The 12475-nt window shown below is 47.5% G+C and overlaps 1 protein-coding gene across 2 annotated transcripts in view; it reads right to left on the reverse strand.

Moving 5' to 3' along the window:
* Positions 1 to 12475, reverse strand: part of Tenm4 (teneurin transmembrane protein 4) — a 703400-nt gene that overhangs the window by 38713 nt on the left and 652212 nt on the right. For both annotated transcript variants that reach the window (XM_029479435.2, XM_085841517.1), the window contains 2 exons: positions 8143 to 8375; positions 3704 to 3858 (listed from right to left, as the gene is read on the reverse strand). In XM_029479435.2, the coding sequence (XP_029335295.1) occupies positions 3704 to 3858; positions 8143 to 8375 (388 nt within the window). The remainder of the gene's footprint in view (positions 1 to 3703; positions 3859 to 8142; positions 8376 to 12475) is intronic.

Here is a 12475-nt window from a genome sequence, read left to right on the forward strand (position 1 = left end):
TGGGATCAAGGATGATGTTAATTTTTCTTTTTACTTTTTTTTTTTAAAGTTGTTGTAATGTACATGTGGTTGTTAGTGAATGTAAAAAAGCTGAGTGGTGGTGGTGCACACCTTTAATCCCAGCACTTGGGAGGCAGAGGCAGGCATATCTCTGAGTTCAAGGCTAGCCTGGTCTACAGAGCAAGTTTCAGGATGGCCAGGGCTACACAGAGAAAAACCTATTTCCAAAAACACAACAAAACCAAACAACCCAACTACCACCACCACTACCACCACCAAAAACAACAACACTGAGGTTGTTCTCTTAGCTTAACAGCCATTCCCAAGATGGGCCAAAATAGCCAGTGTTCAGCTCCTCTGTCCTAAGCCTTCTGTCCCTCCCCCAGCCCCAGCCCCAGCCCCAGCCCCTGTCTATGTGCAGGACAGGGGAGCTTGCAGACTCTCCAGAGCTACAGTTGGGTTGCTGCATACATTCCCTGATGCTCTCTGGGGTATGGTCCTGCCAGCTTTCGGCTACATCAAGAACACAGTTTGCTCTAAAGTGACAGGAGAATTTTCAATTTCCTAAAACCCATTTCTTGTCAACACTGGCTGCTAAATATTTTATGCCCTCTGGTCCTGTGGCACCTTGGGGACTTACTCGCAGAGACCTTTCTGCTTGTCATTATGATGAAAAGATGGCGTCCTGATGAGTGGGTGGGTGGGAAAGAGCAGAGAGGGAGTCCAGTGGGGAGAGAGAATAAATGAATGAGAGAGCATTTTGCATTTTAGCATTTTTTTCCATGTTGCTTTGTGTTACGGTGTGCCCAGGAAAGAAGGCCACGGTGCTCAGCGGCTCCAGGCTTTCTGGTTTTTCCTCCTGTTAGTGATGATCCTGCCAGAGCTTCAATTCCTACCGTCAGAACATTGGGACTGGACCTGAGAACTTCAGTGGTCCTCAGGCTTCTGAGCTCAGGGGACTTGTGGAGGGGACTCCTTTGCCCAGTTGTCCTGAGTGTTCTGTATCTCCATGAAGGCCTTTTGAGCCAACTGCTTTGCCACAGAGTGGCGAATGTGCACAGATGCATCGTCACAGGAATAAATGAATGAGTGTGTCCAATGAGCGGGAGGGGTGGGGGCAGGGCACCTCACTTCCTGTTTGCTTCTACAGTCACTGATGGGTCACCTGACTCAGGTCTCTTAAGATCCTGAGCTTCTTTGCCCATATGTAAATCAGAGTATCAACATTATCCCGAGGAGTTGCAGCAAATGAGACAATATACCAGGAAATTCTTTGTAGATGTTCAGGGAACTAATATTTACATCCTATTACCAGCTGGCAGCTCTGCGCTAGGCAATTACGTTCTTGGTCTCATTAGAGAGATTCATTTCCCCATCCTTGATGAAACCCAGCGCAGGGAGCTTGTAAAGGCATTTCCTCTCGCTCAGCCTCAGTTTCCTACATTCTACCCCAGGGACTAAGGTGGCAACTACATAGGAAAAGAGAAGCTGTATTCAGCTCTGACCTCATTTCTAGTCAGCACCAGGCACACAGCAAGTTTTCATTTGGGCTTCAAAGTACAGGGTGGAGGCCCTACCTGCGGAGCTGAGAGCCAAACTCCCTTCCAGGATGGGGCCCTGACTTCTGTTGGTCCACTCCATGCCTCTCTCAGTGTCTTTTGGGATTTGGTCTCTGTCATCCCCCAAACTCTCTCCTTATTCCCTTTGAAGGCTCTAGCCATGCTCTTTGTGACTTTCCTTCCCGGTTCCCACAGGGAAACCTGGGTGTTTTGAGTAGAGGGAGCTCTGAACCCAAACACCACCTTCCCTATGTGTATGGAAAAATACATGCCTGTGTTAAGAGTTCAGTGGGAGGAAAATATCCAATTTTTACATACAGACAAAGGAAGCAAGGACCAGGAGTAGAGATTTTTACCTCGTGATTTCTCAGTATGTGGCTTTTGTGGTTTTCTCTCCTTCGACACGCTAGCTGCCTTCCAAGTCTTTGGTGTGAGTGCCTGGCAGTGCTTCTCTCTAAACCTAAACAACTTTCCAATGTGTGGATTGAAAGCGCTCGGCGCCCTGTGCTGGCTGGTTGAGGGCCCATTTAGAGAAGCAAAAATACTCATCTGCACATCCTTAGGTTTTTGGCGGCTTCCTCCCGGGTAATTCTAGCTTGCTCACAGACTGGAAAGGGAAACTCTCAAGCCAGCAAGGCGAAGCCTGCCAAATTGCAAAGTCAAGCGGCAGAGAACAGATTCACAGAAGCTGGCACAGGGGGACACCAGCCCAGCATCAGGCTGGGCCGGGTTGTGGGTGCTGGGAATGCCGGCAGGGTGGTCATGGGGCTTGGAGAACGGAGTTCAGAGATATGTGTTAGTGACCGATGAAGGCACAGTGAGTGAGGCTGAGAGAGAGGGTTCCTGTCGGCCTCTTTGTATGCCCTAGGCTCTGATAATGTTAGCAGGATGGATGCTCACGGATCAAACTCAGGCCAAGCTCTGATCCCAGGTTCTGGCAGTTAAGGACTTGGTCCTTGCCAAGTCATCACAGGATATATGCAGGAAACCCTGGATAGCCAGTTACTGGGTCTCATTCCTGCTGTCTACCTACTGAAGCCCAGAATCCTTGGCACAACAGGAACACCTCCTCTCAGTGGCTCTAGCCCATGCTTCCTATCTCAATTCCCTTCAAAGTGCCCTCTGCTTTGGCATTCGACCTTCCAATGTTCTTTGAGACAGAGTCTTTATCTCAGGCTGGCTTTGAACTTAGCATGTAGCCAAGAATGGCTTTGACCATTGGGTTCCCAGTTTCCCTTTCTCAGATGTGGGATTACAGGAGCATGCCATCATTTCCAGTTTATATGGAACTAGGGATTGAACTTGGGGCCTTATGAATGCTAAGCTGAGCTGCAACCCCAGGCTTATGAATGCTAATCTGTCAACTGGGCTGCAACCCCAGGCTCACACTAGGCTTAGTGACATCTTTCTTTGCACTTATTACCACTTTTCTGTCCTTTCATGCCATTCAGCAAACCCAGAGTCCAAACCTGGTACCCATGTCTCCTCCTTACTGAAAGTCGATGCTTTTTTATTCACCACCTCTGAAGGGATGAGCAGGGTTGAGCTCATACACAGCATGTGTTTTCCAGGCAATCTCGCCATACAGACGCCTGTCAATCACTTCATCGTACAACCATACAGGAAGTTCAAAAGATTTCACTAGCCCACCCATGCCCCAAGGCTTTGGTAGCTAAGGATCTACAGCTAGGGTCCAAACAACTATTCAACAAATATTGGCTGAGCTCTGACTGTGTCCCAGGTACTTTGGTTAAAGTAGAGGAGGTAACAGGCAGGCAGAGTCCCTGTCTTATGCAGCATATGTTATTGAAAGTATATAGGTGTCTGCATGTATTGTTAAAGAGGAAGTTCAGAGATAGGAATTTAAATTCATACTGGTCTGCTGGCCATAGGAAGATTTTTTTTTCCACTGTCCTCTGAGTTCCCACTCCAGCCACACACTTGTCATAGCTAATGGTGAACTTCCAGGGCATTTGGGTTGGGGAGGTTTCTTCTCCTGGGTACTCAACACAGGCCCTGAACCAAGTGGGCTCCATTCAAAGGCGTGAACAGTGTCAAGAGGAGTAGTCATCAGGCTGACCAGGTGACAAGAGGCAGGAAGAACACACATGCACACAGGGTTCCGGGAGACAATGTCTTCTCACCTGAGAAATCTCCATGACAGAGTCACAGCTGAGGGGCCTGGCCGAGGTGAGGTCATTGGAGCCCAGCAAAGTGGAGATGATCCCATTTTGATCAACGCGTCTGATCATGGTGCCATCCACGAAATAAATGAGCCCAAACTTGTCCACTGTAATTCCTGGGATGGAGAAGGCAAAACAGGAATTCAGCATTGGATCTGAGAGGGAGCTAAACAGAAGATTTAACATCTACTCCTGTCCAGCTCTTTGTCCTTCTGCTGGGATTTTTTGTTTTTGTTTTTGTTTTTTCAAGACAGGGTTTCTCTGTATAGCCCTGGCTGTCCTGGAACTCACTTTGTAGACCAGGCTGGCCTCGAACTCAGAAATCCACCTGCCTCTGCCTCCCGAGTGCTGGGATTAAAGGCGTGCACCACCACGCCCGGCTTCTTCTGCTGGGATCTGTACTAAAAGCACTGTAGCACTGAGCAATCCCAAGTCCCTCAAGATCCTTCTGTGTTATTTAACAGTTTATTTGTTACTTACTTTTGTTTACTTTTAAATAAGAACAACATCTAAAATTATTATCGTTTGAGACAGGATCTCATATAGCCCAGGCTGGCCTCAAGTTTCAGATAGAGAAAATGACCTTGAACTTTTGAACCTCCCTGCCTCTACCTTCCCAGTGCTGAGATTATAAGTGTGCACAGCTACGCCCAGTCTTACACAGTGCTGGGGATTGAACCAAGGGCTCTGTGCATGTCAGGCAAGCACTTTACCAACTGAGCTACACTCTCAACGACTCCAGTCATCTCTTACAGATGAACAGGGAGCAAGGAAGGTGCCAAGGCTCTGAGGGTCTTATGAACCAGGAATAAAAATCCAGTGTCCTAGGCCTCAGGCTCTGTCTTCCCACTTTGCTGCTATAAGAGGCTCCTATCTTTCACTTGGGTACAAAGAGAACTGGGTTTGTGAAGGACTTGAAGTCGAGGTAGGAAAGACATTTCCAGTGTCTCTGTGAATTATTTAAATTACCTTATGTCTGAAGTCCTGCAAACACGACAGTCATGGATCATCTTTTTAGTAACAATTTCTCTTTTCTTCCAAGACAATCATACTCTAAGTTTACCTACCCTTATTATTTCGGTTTCATTGGTCATTATAAGAACACAGACTGAAAAGCATCTTTCGGATCTGCATCAAGAATGGGCTTGTTGACTTAGGATCTGAGGAAGGCACCCTGACAATGGGGTCCCGGCTGTCATTCAGCATCCTTTCACTTGCTGGGCCATTTCATACTGCCAGCTTTCTCCACGGGGGTGGGGGGGTGGGGGTGGGGGCCCAGTCCCTGGACCTCTTGGCATCTGTTTACTTATTAGATCAAAGGACTGCTTAGTGCCTGCATTTCTGCCTGAGGCCTAAGGACTTGCAGGGAGCCTATGGCACATCCAGGTGGATGCTTGAGAAAACCCCATGAGAAACTTGTGTTTCTGAAGGGCACCTTGAGGGATGGTGGTATAGAAGGCCACACAGGAGGTCATTCCTCCTGGCCAGGGACTCATTTCAGAACCACCTAAGGGGCTTTTCTTGGCCTCACTTCTGGTGATACCACCCCGGAGATGGCAGGGTCTTTAGAATTTCTGGGTGGTACTTGCCACCCATGAAGGGTGACAGGTTTTGAAATGGAGGCACAGGACTGAGTGAGAACTGCATGAAGCGCCATGGGAAATGACAGGTCCAGGAGGGAGGTGGTGACATGAAGGATCGATCTTGATACGCTCTCTTGTCTTCTGGCCAGGCAATGGGAGAAAGGTTAGATGAGGCATGGGGAGGGGGCACTGCTGAGTTAGGGGGCTCCTGGCTGAGTTGCATCACCCCTGACTCTTGGCCTCCTCGTTGCTGTGTGGAATGACAGCTTCTGACTGGGGAGGCTAGGGAGAGAGCTCAGTTGGTAAAGTGGGGAGCTGAGAGAAGTTAGGTATGGGAGTGCTCCTACAATCCTGGCACTGGGGAGGTGGAGACAGGTGGATCTGGGGCTCACTGAATTCTGGGTCAATGAGAGGTCCTGTCTCAGAAAATAAAAATCAAAATCGTGGAATGACATCCCTGGTCTCTGGTCTCCTACACGTGATTGTACACATGGCCTCCTACAAACACTACACATGATTGTGTCTAGAACACACACACACACACACACACACACACACACACACACACGGTAGCAGCTTGGGAAGAAACAGCTGGCTTGGAGTTCTTAGCTCCCAATACTCATTAATGACCATTCTGACTGCAACAACAATGTTCTGTGGCTTCCAGGCCATCAGGATGGGATAAGGCCTCCAGGGACTTCTTAGTGATGGCCACACCAGAACACTCATTCCATCCCTCTTTAAGAGACCAGGAAGCTGGAAAGGACTTCACACCGATGCACAGGCAGCCTCAGGGCTGGGAGTCTTTGCTGTGGTCCTGCCTAGAATGTCAATTAATTTCCTCCTGTAAGCAGCAGCACGTGAGTCAGTCCTGCCGCCTGTCTGCCTGGCTATGCCCTGTCTCTCTCTTCCATCTGCCAGGACTGATGAGCGCTCCATGAACAATTGGGTTTCTTGTTTACAAAGTTGGCTGCGCAGGCTAATAGAAGTGATCTATCCCCTGATTAATTACTTCATTTTTTCTCCTTTTGTTGTGCTAAATAGATGGACATCTTTTCTCCTCCCTCCTGCAAAGTGACTGCAAACTGCAGCACCCTTGTCATTTCTGTCTGGGTTAATTACAGGCTTTTGGGCAATGGTATTGCCACTCCATCTGTGTGGGTGAGGGAGGGGACCACAGGCATGCAGAACAACGGAGAGATTCCAGGAGAGAAGAAAAATCTCTCAGCAAGAAACGGTTTTAATTTGAAGAGAGTAGGATGGTGCAGCTGACAGGGGCCTCGGGATCATTTAGCTTAGCCTGCTTACTCACAAACTGGGGAACTGAGGTTCCAAGGGGGAAGTCTGAGGGCCGTCTAGAGGCAGAGAAGAGGAGGTCTGAGGGCCATCTAGAGACAGAGAAAATCTACAATGCAAGCCTGGGCTTGCTCTTCACTGCTCAGTCAGTACCAAGGAATCACAGCTAGCAGAGAGTTGAACCACTGGTGACACAATGCTTACCTGTAGGGTTGTCACCTGACCATTTCATTACTTAGGTAGACAGTCTATCACGATGCTATACGATGCTATACGATGCTACATGGTTACCTAACACATGGTAGTGATATTAATAGGGAATCTCCTGTGAGGATATGTTTACTATGTACCTAGCTATCTGTCCTAGACATTTATATTCCTGACATTTGAATTGGAGTATGACTGTGCATATCCTATAACACAGAGGAGGAAAACGAGGTTCAGAGAGGTTAGGAAACTAACATCACACAGTTACTAGATAACAATGCCTGTATTTGAACAGATGATTTTTCAAGAGTCTACTGCTGTGATTTGAAACCAGGTCCTCTTTAATTATTTCTAACAGTTTTACAGGACAGCATGTGAAATATGTCAACTTTGACCCCCAAAACAATCTTAGGAGGTAGGGGTAGATGGTATTATTACCCTGATTTTACTGAGTAGGTCCCTGAGGCTTAGAGGCTACAAGTCCTTGGCTAGGACTTGCTACATAGTAAATGCCCTTACTGAAGGACACCTCTTGGTAACGATGGCTTCTCTTCTGTCAAGCTTCCTCAGTCTCCAGGCATTCAGGTTTCTCCTGGCTTAGAGCCCCCATGGACAGCTCTTTTTTCTTGCATCTCAGGGTATGTATCTCCTCTCTTCTATCAGAGCGCTTACCATCCAAGTGTCAACGATTCTGCTACGGTGAGCTTTGCTATGCATTCTGAAGCTCTGTGCACTTGGCATATACTTGGTGAATGAAAAATTAGAGACTCATCTCTGAGTCTACCTTATATGCATGGAAGACACAGGACAATGTCTTTGCGTAGCAATGATGGAGGGAGATCCTGCACATCCGATGGGAGGGAGTTGCTCAAGGGATAGAGCGTTGGTTTGTTAGAATCCTACACAGCTGTTAAAAATGAGTAGCTAGGAGACTATTTACTGTCATGGAGAAGTCATTTGGCATCGTTTAGATAAAAGCAGCTTGCTAACAGAGTGTGCTTGATGCTTCATCTTGTTTGACTGCACTGACTAATGTGCACAAACACTCAGAGAAAAAGACAGGAGGAAAGACAGGTATTGTTAACTGGGGGGTTGTTTCCAGCAGGTAGAATTATCACAATTCCTCTGTACACACACACACACACACACACACACACACACACACACACACTTCCCCCCTCCCAGGCTTCTTGTTGATAATTGCTTATATCAAATATAAACACACTGACATGCAGACAGGCAGGCAGGCAGACAGACAGACAGACACAATTTTAATGACAAACACATGCTACTGTTTTAAAAGCAAAGCCTTACCTCTGGGGTTAGTGAGCGTGGCTTCTGTGGCTTTCCCACCATCTCCGCAGCGGGTATCATCAAAAGGGAGGCACTGGTCACCAGTCCCTGCTACCACCTCGGAGTTCTTCACCAGGTCCTTCACCACTGTGGTGGACTTGACCTTGAAGACCCTCCGGCTGTTGGTGTCAGACAGGAAGACGGCCCCGCTCATGGGGTCTGTAGCCAGGTAGTATTTGTGTGCTGGGCTGTGACTGCAAGAGAGGCAGGGCTAGGGTGAGCACTTTGTTCTCTCCATCACATAACTAGAGACGCACAACACGACTATGGCCATACCATCCTGAACATGCCAGGTCTCATTTGATCTCAGAACTAAGAAGGGTTGGGCCTGTTTAATACTTAGATGGGGATATATAACATGAATTCCAACCCACTTAAATCTAAGCAAAATGCTCTAATGAGGATGCTATCTTCATTGAGGGTGGCCTGAGAGCTTGGCCTAATGACCTCTCCCCTTTCAATTACTAATGCAAAACCCCCCTGCCTAGCCTGAGGACATGGATCAGCCAGTAAAGTGCTTGCAAGCACCAGAACTTGAGTTCAATACCCACATCATCATCATCATCACCATCATCACCATCATCACCAACCAACCAATCAACCAACCAACCAACCCCTGCCAGCTGTGGGGCCATGTCTGCGTGATCACAGTGTTTAGGAGGCAGAGATGGGAGAATCCTGGAGCTCACTGGCCAGCTGGCCTATACTCCTTGATGAACTCTAGGCCATTGCGAGACTGACTCAAAGGGAAAAAAGGGTATATGGTGGTACCCAAGGTTGTTCTTTGGTTTCTATATGCATATACACATATCTGATGCCTACTTGTGCACACTGTGCCCTCTCACACACATATATACAAACTATATATATGAAAAAAAACAAACAAACCCACCAGGCCTCTTGCTAATGATTGCCTACATCAAATGCTAAACATATACTTTTTTTCCCTCTTATGTGTATTGTCTTATGTGTTTTGCCTACATGTACACATGTGAACTGTGCAGTGCCAACAGAGGCCAGACAAAGGCATCGGATCCACTGGAAACAGAATTATAGACAGATGTGAGATGCCATGTGGGTACTGGAGACTGAACCTAGGTTCTCTAGAAGAACAGCCAGTGTTCTTAACTACTGAGTCATCTTTCTAGTCCAACATAAAAGATTATCAATGAATCTTGTCATAGGAGACCTGCTAACCCAAGATAGGAGCATGGAGGTGCTTGGCTTTAAACAACTAAGGTTTTTACAGCGACTTCCAATTCCATCCTGAGACTGACAGGTGAGACACTGGCTAAAGCTGCCACCAGCTGTTGCCAGTGTCCTCCCCACTTCCAGGCCTTCCTAAGGGTGGGTTAATCAGGAGCCTAGGTGTCTCCATCCTGCAGTCAGGTAGAATGAGAGGTAGGGTCACTTTCTAATTGGAAGCAAACTCAAGGAAAAGAAACAGCAGAGGAGCAGCGCTGATAGAGTCTGTTTCTGGAAGAAAGTCACAAAACCTGGGTGGGTTCTGGTAATGGGAAAGAAGTAAGATCGCAGAGAAATGTGCAAGGGATATTTCCCTTGGAAAATGCCCAGGGCCTGAAACCAGGTCAGTCTGGATTCTGTGGGTGCTGAAACGTGGGCCCCGGGACCTCCAGCTTCCTTCATCTACAAGATAGCGGTGTTAGTGTTTGCTTAAGAATTGGGACCATTCTTGTGAAGATCATATGCCCCAGTACAGGGGAACGCCAGGGCCATGCGGCGGGAGTGGGTGAGTTGGGGAGCAGGGCAGGAGGAGGGTACAGGGGACTTTTGGGATAGTATTTGAAATGTAAATGATGAAAATATCTAATAAAAAATTAAACTATGATATCAAAAAAAAGAATTGGAACCATTCACATGACACCACATGTGTCTCACATGTAGTATGATGTGTGGCACACAGAAGGCACTCAGCAATCATGCCTGCTGCTGAATAGTGGTGCTTGTGCTTGCCTATGGAGATGACTTTCAGGTAGGCATCTCCTGCTAGGTACAGACTGTACTACTTAGGGGGATTGATTACAACTTCTTCCAAGTCTAGAGCACATAGATGCGGGGCTTACCACTGGGAGCCCACTGTGATGTCAATTTTCAGCTCCTGTGTGTGGTCTGACCATGTCAATATTGTACTCAAACGGCATGTCAATATTGTACATTTATCAAGCATAGAGATTAATCCAGGTCCTTTGAAAAACTTAATTTTATAAACTGGTGTTTATCACACGTGAAACTTGAGGCACCGTGTGTATGTTTTGTGTGTGTGTTGGGTGTACGTGTGTGTGTGTGTGTGTGTGTGTGTACACCGATCTCTGTGTGTATGTGTGTGTATCTGTACCTTTCTCTCTCTCTCTCTCTCTCTGTGTGTACACCTATCTCTGTGTGTATTTCTGTGTGTGGGTACACCAATTTCTGTGTGTATGTATCTGTACCTCTCTCTGTCTCTCTGTCTCTGTGTGTGTGTTTGTGTATCTGTACCTCTCTCTGTCATTGTCTCTCTGTCTCTCTGTGTGTGTGTGTGTGTGTGTGTGTGTTTAGGGCCATGGCATCTTAGTCTGGCCCTGACTTCTCATGAGTAGAAACGTCCCTTGCTTCAGTGGTATCTCCTGGGCCAGAGCCAGGTGTCTAGACTGAGGCTCTCTTATTGTTTTCTTTCCCTGAGGTCCACATGACATGCTACTCTTGCACTGGCATTTCCTCTCCAGCCCCACACAGCTATCCCATCGCCTCCTAACAAATGAGGCCAGGATTCTCTTCCTCAGACCATTTTTCTGATCGGATCCAAACCTCACCAGGTTATTTCCATATTTCAGTTTGCAACACTCTCCCGACTTTCAGAGGAAGCACAGATCTTCCTTCCTCTCAGACATCCCACACTAGCAACACCCATACCAGGCCCCTTGATGCATTTGGTCCTGCCTCTATCCACTCTTCTGCTCTGTTCCTTCTATCTATTCTCAAGGCAGCCACCCAGGGACCTTTTCTGCCACCTTTCCCTGGCTGTTTTTCCTCTGTGGCCTGGGGTTCGTACTAGTGTATGTCTTACACCAAGCACAAGGCCTGGCGTCTTTCATACCACCTTTCAGTACTTTAAGGAGAAACGGCTAGATTTTTATCCAGTCTGCATCTCCAATGACTGACTTGCAGCCTCCAGTGCTTTAGAGTGGCTTCTCTTAAATAGATGACATGTCCATTTTCAGCTTATATAGGTGGTATTTGCATTAAAATCACTTAGCTTGACTTCTGCTTCTCATGGGGTTGGCAGTAATAGCACAGGCGTCCTGTTTATTGTGAAACGTTCCCTTGGGACTTAGAAGGTGGCACAAATTTAATCTTCCCAGACAACCCTGATCCTAGCTTAATAAAATACAATGACCTTAAATTCTGCTCCATCGTGCTGGAGCATCCTGGCCTCCCAGCTTCCCTGTGACAGCCAGGAGGCAGGGGGACTATTTCATTTCGGTGTGCATCACTCATGATAAACTGGTGCTATCTACCTTGGCAGAGAGAGGACCCCAAGGGAGTACAATGGAGGGCCCTGTCCATTTAAATTAGCCCCTTGAGTTTCTAGCTCACATAGCCCTGCACTGCCCTGGAGAAGTGTCACTCACGTGGAACTTCTCAAGTGGGGTGAATTCCAGGCGATGGTGGCCTTGTCAGGATTGCCCTAGATCCTATGAAAACTTAGGGTTGCATCTCTCATGCTTATATGGTGGTCAGCATGGAAGGAAAACTGCTTGCTCTGAATGGAGGAGGTGAGTATTTAAGTAGGGGTACGACAATGAAATAGTGACTATCAGCTGTCCAGTGGTTAGGTCTCTGCTCTGCCCACACATGGGCCTTTAGACACACAGATGCACAGACACACACACACACACACACACACACACGTTTGTTTGTTTGTTTTTTAGACAGGGGCTCAACTCACCATGTAGCTGAGGATAGCCCTGAACTCTTAATTGTCCTGCTTCTGCCTCCCAAGTGCTGGGACTGCAGATGTACATCAGTAAACCTGGCTTTATTTGTGCTGGAGATCAAACCTAGGGCTTTGTGTTAAGCATCCTACCAACTGAACTACATCCCTAGCTGCACAGTTCTTCCTTGTGCCAGCCAGCACTGGGAGCTGCACTGTATCTGTGTTTCCTCTGCTCCCCCAACCCCCACCTCCTGGGCTGCAGCCCCAGCAGCCCATGAGACAGAGCTAATGCCATGGATTGGGATGTACCTGACACTGAAAGATGTGGGTTCTGTCTTAGTCTGTGTGTCTGCACTTGGC

Source organism: Mus caroli, unplaced genomic scaffold (genome assembly GCF_978045245.1).
Source record: "Mus caroli unplaced genomic scaffold, Mus_caroli_1 scaffold_8, whole genome shotgun sequence".
In the NCBI taxonomy this organism is placed as follows: Eukaryota; Metazoa; Chordata; class Mammalia; order Rodentia; family Muridae; genus Mus; species Mus caroli.